The 16395-nt window shown below is 43.7% G+C and overlaps 1 protein-coding gene across 4 annotated transcripts in view; it reads left to right on the top strand.

Moving 5' to 3' along the window:
* The window catches only part of TENM1 (teneurin transmembrane protein 1), a 913380-nt gene that overhangs the window by 873901 nt on the left and 23084 nt on the right, over positions 1-16395 (top strand). For all 4 annotated transcript variants that reach the window (XM_014544957.1, XM_005872712.2, XM_014544958.1 and 1 more), the window contains 2 exons: positions 5418-5590; positions 6652-6887. In XM_014544957.1, coding sequence (XP_014400443.1) covers positions 5418-5590; positions 6652-6887 — 409 coding nt within the window. The remainder of the gene's footprint in view (positions 1-5417; positions 5591-6651; positions 6888-16395) is intronic.

Genomic DNA, 16395 nt, shown 5'->3' with positions numbered 1-16395 from the left:
TCATATCCACCCCATCCTCTCCATTTCCACTAGCAGCCTCTTTTATTGCACTTATTCAACAAGTATAGTGCCAATCTTCTCTGTGCCAGACCTGAGAATACAGAGATGAATGAGACATTGTGCCTTCCCTCTAAAAATGTGAGAGTTTACAAAGAAAAACAAGTCCCAATAATGGGCAATCACAATATATTTAATAAAGGCAAAAATAAAAATCCACCATCTTCTCTTACACAGACTGAGGCTGCAGCCTCCCAACAGGCTTCCTGCTTCATAACTCCCCTTTCAAGATTCACTACCACTAAAGCACGGCTTGAATCATCCTGTTCTCCCCCTGAAAGCCTCTCTATTGCCTACTGACTACCTGCTTTCCTCCAGAGTCTGGTACTCGGATTCCAACATGCCTTTCCAGCCTTATTCCCCACTTCCCTCCTAGAGGAATGTTGTGCTTCTGCTACCCCATCCCTTCAATGGACATCCCACCCACCTGTGTGCTTTACTTCATGTCATGACCTCTGGAATGCCTTCCTCCCTCCCCAATCTCTACCTAGCAAGGGATTGAGCTCTACCTCCCTTCCAGGATTCAGATACCACTTCCTTCTCTTCCTTCTCCTGTTCTGCTTAGCCCAGTGCCTTGTTTACAGAAGTACACAGCAATATTCTGGCATTAGAATGAGCCGTGTGTGTATCTTATCTGCCACAAATGAAGATAGAAGGGCATTATGGACTTGGAGTTGAATCATAGGAAGCCAAATGAAGTTATTTGTGAGGAAAGGGAACCCAGTATTTCTGAAAGAATGCTTATTAGGTTGCTCAGGTTTCTGGCATGAGGGGGTAAAGAGGGTCTGTTTCCATTTTTAAAAATAAGTAATGAATTTTTCTTCTGTAATATTCAATATTTTCCTGAAAGCAAAGGTGAAGGAGCTTCTAGTTTTTTCTCTGCATGGGTTAGCTCTGGCTTCAATTGTCCTCAAGGAAAAGGACAGGCTGTCCTTTATGAGAAAATACCAGACCCAATATACTTATCATAATATATAAATCTCATCTCCCCAACTAAACTGTATGCTCCTCAAGGACAAGAATGAGTTCTGAATTTCCTTTACAGATGCTTTTGCTTCATGGGGACATGTGTGTGCATGCACACAGTGGAACTCTCTAAAATCAGAACAGAAAGGGACAATTTGATGGCATCTCCTCTTACCAAACCCACTTCTGAGACCTATGAAGGCCACGGTCATTGCCTGGTGGCACAATTTACTAACCAGAATTTATAGGCCTGGTTAAGTGAGTGCAACTTTCTGCTGGGGTGGAGGAGCAGATAGCTACTATGTTGCATCCCAAGGGGATCAGTGGCAGCATATTGGCTTGTATTTACTCTCTGCACCAAAGGATGCAAACACCAAAGGGAAACACACAGCATAGGAGATTTTGATTAAACTTGTCTCTGAGACATTCCATCTGGAAACACTCATTCCTCTGTCATGGGGTGGGGGGTACCTCAAGCAAGCCATAGGAAATCAAAGGCTCCCATTATTTCTTATCTACTTTTGAGCAATCTTTCCAAAGTTGTGGGATCTGCCAGTCACTTTTACTTTGGAAGTAACCCCACAGAAGAGAGGTGGGTCTGTATGTTTTGATCAGGGGCCATATAAATGATTGAGCACATGAGTGGCACCATACTGCAATTGCTTTGACTGTGACTAGCAGAATTGGGGCACATGAGTGTGTTGAGGAATAGATGGCTTTGGGTTTTTTAAATTTGTTTTGCTTCAGTTTTATTGTGATATAATTGACATACAAGTATTGTATAATTTTCAGGCATATAGCATTACTTGACTTACATTTATTATGAAATGACTACCACAATAAGTTTAGCTAATATTCATCATCTTATACAGATACAAAAAGAAAAAGAAAAGAAAACAAAATGATTTTGGTTCCTCCTGATGAGAACTTTTAGGATTTACTCTCTTAGCAACTTTCATATATATACTATACAGTCATCATGTTGTACATTACATCCCCATGACTTATTTATCTTTTTTGTAATCCTTACCCTAGGATATATTGTTATTGATTTTGAGAGAGAGAGAGAGAGAGAGAAAGAGAGAGAGAGAGAGAGGTGAGAGGAATATCAATCGGTTGCCTCCCTCACGTGCCCCAACTGGGGATTGAACCCAAAACCTGGGTATGTGTCCTGACTGGCAATCAAACCTGCCACCTTTTGGTGTACAGGACGATGCTCCAACTAACTGAGCTACCCGGCAGGGCACGACTTATTTATCTTATAACTGGAAGTTTGCACCTTTTGACCATCTTCTTCCATTTCCCCCATCCCCAGCCCCCACCTCTAGTCACTACAAATCTGCTCTCTTTTGCTGTGTTTGGTGTGTACATATTTTTTATTTGGGGGTATTCTTTAGATTACACATATAACTTAGATCATACAGTATTTTGTCCTTTTCTGTCTAACGTATTTCAGTTAGCAGAATGCCCTCAAGGTAGCGTACTTTGTTTATGATAGAGTTAAAGTCAAATGTGCACTCTCAAATAAGGATGCCTGTCCAGCCACAGCAATGAAATCAGGCAATATAACTTTTTAGCTCCCCAGTGACTGGGCAGGACTGTGGAAAATTCTACCTGATCCTCACACCATTGCCTTCCTCACCAGAAAAAGGTCAGGCAGCAACCTCCCAGCTAGATCTCTCCGAGTAATTACAGTTTTACCCAGGAGTATTTAGCTTTCCTTTCTGAATATACTCTTGTCAATTTGGAGGGTGGGCATGGAAACAGAATATGTAGGAATGTGGCTGTGCTCTTGGAAATAAGCTTTAAAATGTATAATCTCAGATAAAGAGTACCTGTGACTGAGCTTAAAAGGTGTTTGGGGCAGAGGGTGGGAAACCAGATTTATCCACAGGCCACTGCTAAGGTCTGTTGGGGTGTTTGGCCCTTGTACCTTTGCTCATGGATGACTCAGTTGGCATCTGATCTTAGTCCTGAGGAGTGAACCCAACCACAGCCCTCACTTTCAGATGAAATCTTGCTTTAAAACAAGGGGCTGAGTGACTGGGAAACGGCCCCCAGCTGCAAAGCCCAGTGGGAACCTGCATGCATAGCATCTTAGGTCAAATTTCCTGGAGAAATGATGAAGAGTGACCTTGCCAAAGGTGAGGGAACCCCTTAGAAATCAGGAAAGGGAAACCAGAGGTGCTGGTGATGGTTGTGAAACAGAAGAACTGCTTGGTTAATCCAGGCAGCGAGGCCACAGTCTCCCTCACGAGGCAGGCCTGCAGCAGCTCCCTTTTATCTGCTGCCTCCAAACTCCTCCCTCCAGGGAAAAGCAGCTCAGAACCTTGGGAGAATTCAAGGCTGGACGTCGTTTTCTTATCCTAGAAGGAAGGCCAGGCAGACAAGATTTGGCTATGCTAGGTGTTCAAGCTCTTCCATGCCCCTTTCTCATCAAGGACTTGCTTCTTGTAGCCACAGAGCCCTAAAGCAGACCATGGGCAAACAGGCTGAGCCATGCCCGGCCAGCATGGCTCAGTAGTTGAGCATCGACCTATGAACCAGGAGATCACAGTTCGATTCCTGGTCAGGGCACATGCCCAGGTTGCAGGCTCAATCTGGTGTGGGGTGTGCAGGAGGCAGCTGATCAATGATTCTCTCTCATCGTTGATGTTTCTATCTCTCTCTCCCTTTCCCTTCCTCTCTGAAATCAATAAAAATATATTTTAAAAAATAAACAGGCTGAACAAGCAGGAGGATTTTGCCATTAACCTCAGGCACAAGCAGCACCTTTTGGTCTTTCCTTGATAATGTGGCCTTAGCTGTATAGCAGCAAGACACCAACAACCGTTTTGTCTGAAATCCATTTAAATAAAGGGCACATCCAATTAAACCAACTAGGGCTTCACATATCTATGATGTCAAATGACCTATTTGATTATTTTTATTTTCATACATGACTAGGTTTTGGTTTTTTAATTTTAGAGAGAGGAAGAAGAGAGAGAGAGAGAGAAAAAAACATCGATGCAAGAGAGAAACACTAACCAGTTGCCTCTTGCATGTGCCCCAACTAGGGATTGAACCTACCACCTTTTGGTGCACAGGATGACGCTTAACCAACTGAGCCACACCATCCAGAGTTACATGACTGTTTTAAATGATAGGGTGTGTATGTGTGCACACGTGCTCTGTCCACACAGAACTGAACTTGAGGGAAGTGGCATTGTGTATACCTTCAAGTTCAGGTCTATCTGATAAAATAAGGTCCAGCCCCTTTTCCCAAACCTACCAAAAACTAGTCTAGGTTTTAAAATTTGAGCAACTATCTAGGCTGAGTTCTTGAAACCCAGTGTATTAACACTGAATCACTATATCCTTTTGCATAATGGTTGGGGGATGAGGTAGCAGAGCCAGACTCCACCATTGTGTCCAGGCTGTATCCTGTTCACTTTGGGTAAAAAGAATATAATTGTTTAACATTATAAAAGTGCTTAAATATTTTGTAATTTGCAGCTTGAAAAGAAAACAGTAATGGGTTTCCAAGTGCATGCCTTTACTTTTAATGAAGTGTTTATTTTTCATGGTTCTATTGGCAATAAAAGAACAGCTCCACATCAAAAGCCTTCAGGGAAGCAGTTTTCATTTGGAGGACAGTGAGATTGCCAATAATTTTGATGGTGTGTATGTGTGTTTTTTTAAAAGTAAACTCACTAGATTATATTTCTAGATATAGGTTATTGCCTATTATCCCAGGTAATTATTTTTTTCTCCTACTCATATAAGCAAATTACAACACATTATGTGCTATACTCTAAAAAGCTAAAAAAATTAAGTGACACTGAGATCAGGGGGCTCCATAATGTTCTAATGAACATGCTTCCATTATCTTCTGTGCTTGTTCATTTTGTTGGAAGAATGATTCATTCATTTCAAATTTGGCAACTTAAACGGCGGCAAATAAAATTTTCCTATTACAATGCAAAGTCAGTTTATTGGCCTTCTCAGGCTTTGGGCCCTCGTTTGTGCCTCTGTTTCCTTTGCCAACAGCACCCTCTGCTGGGTTCTGTCATCCATCACATCTAATGGGATCAACCCAAATCGCAAAAGGGAAGCTGCCCTGCAACATTACACACAGAGGGACATGATTCATAAATCAGTTTTCCACCCTGGTGATTCATTACCAGACATATTTTTTCTGTAAAGCAGCACAGTTCAAGGAAGTCATCAAGAATTCAGAAGCTGCAAAAATACCTTCGTTTGATTAATCATCCCTCTGACATTTTTCTTCTTATTGAACAAGGTTAATAATACTTGTTATCACTCAAAGTTAAACTGCCAAGTGATTTTTATTTTGCAAAGGTCTGTTATCACTGCCAAGAGGCTTCAAAGTTGGCATTGGTTCCATTCCTCAGGTATGACCTCGAGGGACATCTGACCAACGCCACATTTCCCACTGGAGAAGTCAGCAGCTTCCACAGTGACCTGGAGAAGCTGACAAAAGTGGAGCTGGATACTTCCAACCATGAAAATGTCCTCATGTCAACCAACTTGACAGCAACTACTACCATCTATATTTTAAAACAAGGTAAGACTATTTCTAACTTCTCCTGACTGTAATAGCACCTATCTTAACTTCTACCCTTCTAATACATAGAATTCACTTCCATCTGAGAAGATGGCATTGTCTCCCTATTTTTAAGCTCTGGAAGCTGAAACCCAGACAAAATCACCCCTTTCACAGATTCACATAGCAACCTTGAGCCACATCTCTGTGGGAGTCATGAGTTTACATCTTTGCCAAATCCTCTCTTACGTCAAGTCATTTTGCAGCACCTAGCAGTGCGTTAAGCTCTTTCGGGCATGGAAGGGGTTATGGTAAAGAAATGGAGTCTGTGTCCCATCTGATATTAGCATTCAAGATCCATGCTGACATGGGGGAATAAAAAGAATGAATTAGGATACACACTGAACAGGAATATAAGAGAAATGGGAAAATTAAAAGCTCGTTCTGTTTAAAGGGAGGGAGGGGAGAAGGAAAGGAAGGAGGATGGACTTGGAAGGAATGTGTTGGAAGCTAAATGGGAAATGGATACACAAACTATTTCTCTCTGTCCAGTCATTAAAGACTGATTTGGTTGTTAGGCCAGACACAGAACTGTTCAACGTTCAGATACACTCAAAAGGGATTAGTGGCAACCTTTGTCAGTGTTATTGTTTTGTCAGGTACAGCAACTGTGCGGGTGTCCCCAGGCAGTAAGGATGCTAAGTTGAACTTGATACTCTTCTCATGCTAGCTCCCAGCATATCAAACTGTGGAGGCTGATCTATCAAGTCAGAAAGGGAGTCTGCTAGGGAATTCTTTAAAAATGAGACAGAAAAAAAAAATAGCCTGCAGTATTAGGCAGGAGTCTTTTATCCAAGGAACAAACTACCCCAGCTGTGAAAATAACAAGACCCAAATGGACAGAGGGCACATCTGCCTGTCAGAGTGGTTGTCTAGCCCAGAAGGCAGTTGGGGTCCACAGCGCCCCACCTGCTCAGCCCTTCCCAGACTTGCCTCCTAAAGCTAAGCTTGTCTCTCCTCTGCTTCCTATGCTTCCCTTTCCTTCCCCTCTCCCCCTCCCTCCTTTGTTCCTCTGCCTACAGAAAATACCCAAAGTACATATCGGGTGAATCCAGATGGCTCCCTACGTGTCACCTTTGCCAGTGGGATGGAGATCAGCCTCAGCTCAGAGCCTCACATCCTGGCCGGGGCAGTCAACCCCACCCTGGGCAAATGCAACATCTCACTGCCCGGAGAGCACAACGCAAACCTCATTGAGTGGCGGCAGCGGAAGGAGCAAAACAAAGGCAATGTTTCAGCTTTTGAAAGGAGACTGAGGGTAAGGCTTGACCTTATACAAGATATAGAACTTTCCCTTTGAAAGTTTGGAAATTGCAGAGCCTTCCTAATCTGAAGTCCTATTTCTCCAAAGCTCATGTAGTGACTGACTTATATGAAGTACTGATTCAAGAGGGGGTGCTAATGGCTGATAATGGTTCGGGATCCTTAAATGAACATTCTAATAGGAGCTTTCCTTGTCATTAGCCAGCTAAAGTGCTCTAATAGTAGCAATTTCAGGCACCAAGAAAGACTGGGTGGAGAAATGTGTTTCATCAGGTGGCTCTCCGGAATCCCTCGCGGCATGCCCTGGAGATGGTTGTCAGGCCCATCAGGTTGACCCAGTTTCCATTTTTGTGTAGTTTATACTTTATTTGGAAAGACCAGGCAGGTACACACAGAAGGATGAGAGACACAAGGCGGCATTTGGACAAAGGTGAAATAAAAGAAAAAGTCAGTGAATGATACCACTGCCATGAATACACACATATGAAGAGCCAGAGGGGTAAAGGACTAATACTGAGGTTGGGCGAGTTGTGCTCAGAGAGAGCTGCCTGGGGAAAATGAAAGATTTGGGAGTTTTTGAGTACTTACCAAGCACAGTTCACCACTGTTAACCAGAGCTCTCTCGGTCCCAATTGCCTTTCTGCAGAGCACAAAGCCTACAAACACCACAGAGCTGTCTGCCTGTCCCTTCTGAAACACCAATGTTAGGATGATGTGACCAACTTTCCAAATATAGTAACATTCAATATCAGCCCCAAAGCAACTGCCAGCCTGAGGGAAATAATCACTCACTATTGAGGCTAGGCCTGCCTTGAGCACCTGTGTCATGCGCAGGACACCTGGATTGCTTGCATTTTCTTCACTCACAGTAAAAATTCACTCAGAGAGAAAATGTGGTAACCTTTAAACTGTGGAAATGCAACAATAAACAACCACCCAATTCCAGTGAGAAGCAGTCAAACTAATCTCATGGCTTGATAGGGACAAAATAATTTATGACAGTGCTCGCTTTCCAATCAATTCTATTGGTGACACCAAGACACAGACTTCAAGGGTGTTTTTTGGAACAGCGCTAAAGTTGTCTACATGCACAAGTCAATTTGTATGTTCTGATTCTATTGACTGGTCTCTAGAAGAATATTTACCGGATATGCCACTGACTTGAGAAGTGAAACCAATCCAAATAGTCGGACTTTTCTCTGTGTGAGTAGCAGTGAGGGTTTCTATTAGGGTACTAGAAATGGCATTCCCCTGGATAAAGTTAGATGACCTGGCCTTGCTACCCAATTTTACAAGTGACTTAAGAAAGGACTTTATTTTCTTCACCTGTGAAATGTAAGTGTTATACTAGAGAAAAGAATTATCTACATATGGCTTATCAACCTCATGGATTCAAAATAGAAAATAATATTGAATAAGTGATCTCTTAGTGCCTCCCCCAGCATATAGCCTCGATAAAACATTGTGAACAAAATCATACACTATCTGACTGGCATTTTCCATTCTTTAGGATAGTCCATCCTATACTGTGGGATTTTCCATGTTCTAAGATAACCAACCCTATTTTTTCCCCCTCCATGTGTACAGATGATAGAGAGAGACTAGAAACTGTAATTTACACCTCATATCCCAAATTGTTCTTACTGTTGAGAAACTAATGGTTATAAAACATTTGGGAGCTCTTTCCTGTTAAGGAGTAGAATGAAGTGTTATTTAGTTAATACTATTTATAGTTGACATGTGGTAGAGTTGAGTGGATTTGTGCAATGGCTTATAAGGGCAACAAATTCAGGGACTTCTTCTCTATATGACCTCTGGGGCGCTTCCTGAGGTCCTAGTACTGGAGACTGGAGACCCTTATTGGCTAGGTGGTGTTACTGTGCATGCCTCTAGAAATCTAACAGTAACAATCATTTACTTACGTTTAGTGCCTTCAGACCAGGATTTTTTTTTTATCACCACAACCATTAATTGTTGTTATTCCCAATTTATAGATAGAGACTAAAGCCCAGAGTGGTTAAGTGATTTGCCCAAAGTCAATCAGCTATTAAGGATCAGAGCCAGCACTAAAATGAAAGACTTCATGTAGCACAACAGTCTTTCCACTACATCATGCTGTGCTGCCATGCTGCTTAAAATAATTCATCGACAAATCGTTGCCCCATTCAGTGGAGCCACCTTGGCAGAGCCTGTGTCCTTGTTTCAATGTTGACAAAAAGACTCTAATGATCGACTCTAATGTACTGGCAAGCTTGGGTGGTACGGGACAACTGGCTGGCCTCCAGGCAATGTGTGAAGGTGGCAAGAGGATGGGGAAAGCTATATAACTGGTTCATTTGTACCTGCTCTCTCCATCCTCTGCTATTTTTGTTTATACCACTACCTTAGCATCCCTACAATTGGCATATCTGATTTAAGGGAATAAATATGTTCCCAAAAGATAGGTGTGGATCCAGTTTTGACAGAGCAAATTCTCTTTCCTTACTGACTTTATTATTCAAGAGATGGTGCCCCTTCACTTCTGGTGTCCTTTTCAAGGGGCAGGCTGACGACACTTGAGATGTAACTTTCTCTCTTCTGGGCCAAATATGCAGTGACCCATTGTAAGCATACATGGAAAAAAATAAGCCTTTCTGATGTCCTCAAGTACTTCGAGACGTTGGACTGAACCATTTCTTTCTCCTGGTAAAGCTGCCATTGCACAGTGAGGCCATGTCGGGGTACCAGAGCTCTTGAAACAGAATACCAGATTCACATGGTCACACAACATAGAAACCCCAGCTGTATTGGGACAAATGAGGGTTCTCTTTGAAAAACCACACAAAGGTGTGATTGTAATTTGCAAATGTGCTTGGGCAACAGGTTATAAACCACTAATTATTCAGGCACAAAATGACAGGTTCATTGAAAGGCTCACTTGGTAAGATAATGAACATCAAATGTTCGAGAAAGCTACCTATCACATCCACCCCAGACCTTCTTGCTGGAAAGAAAAACATCAGAAAGGGATAGTCCTCTCTAACAATTACTTTTCTCCAGTGATCAGTGGTTATGTTTTTTTATACAAAGTCGGGGTCCCCTTCAAGGTGGAGGAGTCAAACTGCTAGGAAACATGATATCCTGCTTAGCCTGAGCAGGCAAGGGATTTGTTACCTCTGAGCCCTCCTGCACCAGCTCCATTAAATGAAATAAATCACATTAACATCCTGAAATTTCATTTATTTTAAAAATCCATTTTCCTCAACCTGAGTTGTGTTTGAATCATCTTCCTTGCAAAGTACTTTTACATCTAGTCCATGCATCTCCTCATCTGCTGCATCAATCTGTCCCCATAAATACATTTCCCTGGACAATAGGGAAATTAGAATACAGATAACAGTAGAGGCAGTTGTAAAAGAATTGGACATTCACCAAAAACAAACTGGTTTAGGAACTTTATTCAGATTGTACCTTGCCGTGTCTGTGGATAATAATGCCATTATATGAGACATCCCAGCATTGGATCCCAGAGCTCTTTACAAGATTTTTCAAACTGAGATGTGAGATTACAGCAAAACTCCAGAACTGCAGTCTCCTTTATATATTACACTAGAGGCCCAGCGCATGAAATTCGTGCACGGGGCGGCAGGGGATGGGGAGAGTCCCTCAGCCCAGCCTGCACCCTCCCGCAGTCTGGGACCCCTCGGGGGTGTATGCCTAAGCCGGCAGTCAGACATCCCTCTCGCAGTCCTGGGTTCTCACAGTCTGATACCCCTCTCTCCTTACCGCCCTCCTGCAGCAGAGGCGGGAGAGGCTCCTGCCATTGCCACTGCGCTCGCCAGCCATGAGCCTGGCTTCTGGCTGAGTGGCGCTCCCCCTGTGGGAGTGCACTGACCACCAGGGGGCAGCTCCTGCATTGAGGGTCTGCCCCCTGATGGTCAGTGCGCATCATAGTGACCAGTTGTTCTGACGTTCATCCTATTTGCATATTAGTGTTTTATTATATAGGATATTTTCCAGGAAACATATTACTTCAAAACAAAGTCATAAAAATAACTAAGATGATTGTGTTTACAAGCAAAATGAAGCAAAGACCAATCTAAAATCCTGACAATTTATTTATTTTTCTGCTCACAGATAACTGAGACTGTAGTAAATTGGCTTTTAAATGCAACATGTGAATGTTCATACGTGATCTGAGCTCTGAAATAGGAAACAAGCCCAGTTGAAACACGGGGTCTCAGGCTGACAGATGAGGGGGAATTTGGGAGGCAGCCAAGAGGATCCCAGCACCTCCCTCCATTCTCAGAAAACGTCTTTGCTGTGCCAGGGCACTTCCGCTCCACTTTCAGAGATTTCCCTGTGTCTGCTGTTTCTTAAATAGTCAGCCAAAAATAATCCTTGTGCCAAAGAGATTATTTTGGGGTGGCAAATTCTGCTCCCCTTCAAAAGAATGAGTAAGATTTTGAGGAAGGACGGGTATGCCCATAATTTTGCACCACTTTCCTCATCTATAAAATGAGGGATATGGGTTGTGTGATCTCTATTACCAGTAGTATTATTATCATTAATCATAATTATAGCAACTAAAATTCACTGAGGTCTTACTATGTGTATCATATTGGAGATGGGGAGAATTCTTCCCTCTACCCTCCTTAAGTCCTTATGTCTGAACCAATAATAAAATTGACACAAAACCATATTAGCAGGAAGAAAATTGAATAGGCCAAAAACAGACAAATATCAGCGGTTGTCTATAGATCAATCTAGTCTATCTTTATCCTACTAATTGAATGAGTCTAAAATTGGAAGGGCTGAAAGGACTTTTTCTTAAGCAATTAAAACACATACTCCTGGGAAAGAGCAAGCAAAGGCTCAGAGGGAAGGCAAAGGACACTTTTCTTTGGAGCTTCACCCTGTACCAACACTTCACAGGCACTTTGATTTCTGATGGCAACACAATCCATGATCCCCAGGGCATCCTCTTCCCTTTTTCCTTTCTGGTCTAAGTATGAACGAAAAGCAAGCCCTTCTCCTTACTTCTCCTTAGCAAAGCTGAAAAAACATAAAGGAAACCAAGGGCTATATTAAGCATAGATACTTCTTCTATTTAAAAAATGATCAAGTCCAGCTTTTTTGCCCCAATGTACAGCTCTTTATTTGCCAAACTCAAAGGTCTTATTCAATGTGCAACCTCTCCAAAGAGATGTGTTTTAGCTGAGGGCTATTCCCAAATTTCAACCCTTTCTTTGCCCCTCTTTTCCAGGGCAAAGATTGATGTAAACTCTTTGGAGTAAGAGTGGAAATAAGGATGGATGGCTCACACTTAGGTCAAGGACTATTATTGCCTTTCAGGCAAACAAGCGCTTGTATGAATGTGGAACGTTCTCAGCCTTGTTCATGACCCCAGCAGTCAGAGGAAAGCAGCCTAGTTCTGATTCATGCCATGGAAGCTGGAGGTGCATACTAGTAGCACTCAGGAAAGAGGGTGGGAGAGCTCCCCTGGAAAAGCCTTCTCCTTCCCAGCCTTCTCACATGTGGTTTCCACAAGAGACTTGGCGGGGCAGAGGGTGAGGAGGAGGATTCTGTGGCATGTTCAGTTCCTTCATCCCTTTCAGCTATTCGTCAAATTTTACATTACCTTCCAAACCTGACTTTGAAACTAGTGTTTCAGCAACATCTGAATATCAGAGAGCATTCTCCAGAAAGAGAAGTATGGTCGCAGAAGTCTTAACAGGCCAAATGAGGACATCAGGCAGAGTTGGCTCTGCCTGCTTTGTAGTGGATTTTGAACAGTGATCCCTTCTTGTGTAGCTGTAACAGCTTTATTAAGAAGTGTGATCTTCAGTTGTAAACTTTATCTGTCAGACAAGTAAAACCACAAATTTAGTTGAACTGGAAATCACTTGTTACTTTGGCTCTTTAACTATCATTATAACATGAATTGTAACGGTTACAACCGTCTCTGGGAGTACATGGATATTTTACAGCTATTGTAAATAAACGGTATTACAGTTGGAGATATGTGGCTATAAAACCACAGGAAAGGTAGTTGAAGAAAGAACACCTGGTCTCATATAGGTTTCCAAGCCCTGCATATTAAAAGAAAGAAAACATGTGCTTCTCTATCACCTTAGAGGTGGTACAGTGGGTTACTATATATTTATGCCCGATGACTCTGTATCCACTGGCTACAGATGGTTTAAAGAGTCATGATTCCCAATCACTAGTCTTCTGGATAGAATTCATGACATGGAATATTTGCAGAAGTTCAAAATTAAGGGCAAACATCATTAGCACCAGCTGGTTGATGAAGAAACTAAAAACACAGGAGGTTTTAAAAAGCAAAGTGCCACACCCCAATAGAAAAATGGACAAAGGTCATGAGCAGACAATTCATAGAAGACATACATGTGGCCAATAGATATTAAAAAGGGTTCAACCTCACTAGTATTTATTTGTATCACTGTATTTATTTTTATCAAATAAATACAAATTAAACCACAGTAGCATACAATTTTCCCACTCTCACTTTGGGAAAAATTTACTAACAATGATAATACTTGATGTTGGTAAGGATGGAATGAGATAGATCCTCCGCTACTAGTTAATGATAGCATAAATTTGCACAACTATTGTGCACTATAAAGTAATATCTCAAATTGCATCAAGAGTCTTTAATATGTTCTTTTCATTTGACCCAGTAATCACGGTTCTGTACTAAGAAAATATTTACTTACAAAAATGTTCAACAAAATATGAGATATGAAAGGAAAATGGAAAACAAAAACTCTGATTTCCAACATAGGAGAAAAGATAAATAGATGCTTTTTGTGTAGGAAGATATTATGCAACCATTAAAATCCACATTTTAAGAATATTTAATAACATGAGAGATGCTCAAGATAAAACATTAGCTGAAAAAGTAGAACATAAAACTTTAAATATAATCCTAATTGTCTTCTTTAAATGTATGGACACAGATTATGCAAAGAAAAGTAGGATAAATGGAATGAAATGCCTCAAGCAAACTATTAGCAGTGATTTGCATTAGAAGGTGAGATTATAAGTAATTATTTTCTTTGTATATTTCTATATTTTCCCATTTTTCTGCAATGAAAAAAAATATTACTTTTATAATCTGTGGTGGGAGTAGGGGATTGAGGAGGTATTTTTAAAGGCAAACTACACAAAATTACTGAGCAAGGTAAGACCAGAGTATGAAATGAGAATGTTGGCTTTATAGTCACATAGGCCACTAAGTTAAAAACTCTTTCTGGATCTCACTTTTATGTGGAATATAAAACACAAAATAAAAAACAGAACTCATAGAAACAGAGAACAGATTGGCATTTGCTGGAGGCAGGGGGGTCAGGGATGGGCAAATGGATGAAGGGGGTCAAAAGGTACAAACTTCTGGTTATAAAATATGCAAGTCCTGAGGATGTAATGTACAGCATGGTGACTATAGTTAACAATTCTGTATTGTGTATTTGAAAGTTGCTAAGAGATCAGATCTTAAAAATCATCACAAGAAAAAGAAGGTTAATCAGACATTATGGTGATCATTTTGCAATGTATACAAATATTGAATCATTATGTTATACACCTGAAGATAATATAATGTTATATATCAACTAGGGGCCCAGTGCACAAATTTGTGCACCTTGAAAGGAACTGTGGGCCACGAGGCTATGGTGGGCACAAGGGCGAATCTCGGCCCATCCTCCATGCCCCCGCCCGGCCCCTCCCACCATGGCCCCCGGTCCCGTGTCTGCTGGCAACCCCACTCCCACCATTGCCACTCCCACGTGCTGACAGCACCAGCCCCGCTGGTAACCGCTGACAGCATGGAATGATTGGGGCTGGCGCCAGCAGCGGGTGCAAGAAGCGGCTGCCAGCACCAATAGCCCCTCAGGAGCAGGGGGAGGTGGAGAAGCCCCGAGGGTTGATCAGGGCCAGCAGCTGCTGCTCCACCCATTGAACAGCACCGAGCTATCAGGGCTGGCACTGGACGCCGGCAGCGGGTGCGAGCACTGGGTGGGACGGCAGTGCACAGGAGCAAAGAATTTTCAGTAACCACCAGAGGCTCACCCCAATGACAACGACCAGTGCCCCACCTTGGTCTGGCACCCCCACTCACCTGCTCCACCATCCCACCGCAGCTGATGCCCGCCATGTCCCGCACTCTGTCACGTGCTGCTGATGCCCACCATGTTCCGCACACATCCCCTGGTGGTCAGCGCACGTCATAGTGACACCCCTCAGGAGCAGGGGGAGGTGGAGAAGCCCCGAGGGTTGATCAGGGCCAGCAGCTGCTGCTCACACCCATTGACAGCACCGAGCTATCAGGGCTGGCACTGGACGCCGGCAGCGGGTGCGAGCACTGGGTGGGACGGCAGTGCACAGGAGCAAAGAATTTTCAGTAACCACCAGAGGCTCACCCCAATGACAACGACCAGTGCCCCACCTTGGTCTGGCACCCCCACTCACCTGCTCCACCATCCCACCGCAGCTGATGCCCGCCATGTCCCGCACTCTGTCACGTGCTGCTGATGCCCACCATGTTCCGCACACATCCCCTGGTGGTCAGCGCACGTCATAGTGACAGGTTGTTCGGTTGTTCTGTCATTCGGTCTATTTGCATATTAGGGTTTTATTATATAGGATTATATCTCAATTTTGAGATCTAAAAAATTTAAAACTCTTTCTGAACTGGAATTTTGAAATTTGACTCTTGAGACCCCTTGAGGTTTTATATTTGGGTTTCAGAGGCCCCTTGAGATTTCATTACAAACTAGAGGCCCGGTGCACAAAATTCATGCACTGGGGGGTGTCCCTCAGTCCAACCTGCACCCTCTCCAATCTGGGACCCCTCGAGGGTAGTGATTGGGATCGGGCCGCCAGCCCGGTCACCCCTAACTGCCCTCCCCTGCAGGCCTGGTCCCCCCTCAACTGCCCTCCCCTGCTGGCCCGGTCATCTCTAACTGCCCTCCCCTGCAGGCCTAGTCCCTCCCAACTGTCCTCCCCTGCAGGCCCAATTGCCCTTAACTGCCTTTCTCTGCTGGCCAGGTCACCCCTAACTGCCTTCCCCTGCCAGCCCGGTCACCCCTAACTGCCCTCCCCTGCAGGCCTGGTCCCCCCTCAACTGCCCTCCCCTGCTGGCCCGGTCATCTCTAACTGCCCTCCCCTGCAGGCCTAGTCCCTCCCAACTGTCCTCCCCTGCAGGCCCAATTGCCCTTAACTGCCTTTCTCTGCTGGCCAGGTCACCCCTAACTGCCTTCCCCTGCCAGCCTGGTCCCCCCAAACTGCCCTCCCCTGCAGGCCTGGTCCCCCCTCAACTGCCCTCCCCTGCTGGCCCGGTCATCTCTAACTGCCCTCCCCTGCAGGCCTAGTCCCTCCCAACTGTCCTCCCCTGCAGGCCCAATTGCCCTTAACTGCCTTTCTCTGCTGGCCAGGTCACCCCTAACTGCCTTCCCCTGCCAGCCCGGTCACCCCTAACTGCCCTCCCCTGCAGGCCTGGT

Source organism: Myotis brandtii, unplaced genomic scaffold (assembly GCF_000412655.1).
Source record: "Myotis brandtii unplaced genomic scaffold, ASM41265v1 scaffold39, whole genome shotgun sequence".
NCBI lineage: Eukaryota > Metazoa > Chordata > Mammalia > Chiroptera > Vespertilionidae > Myotis > Myotis brandtii.
The sequence above is the reverse complement of the archived record's forward strand: the minus strand, read 5'-3'. Positions and strand labels throughout refer to the sequence as shown.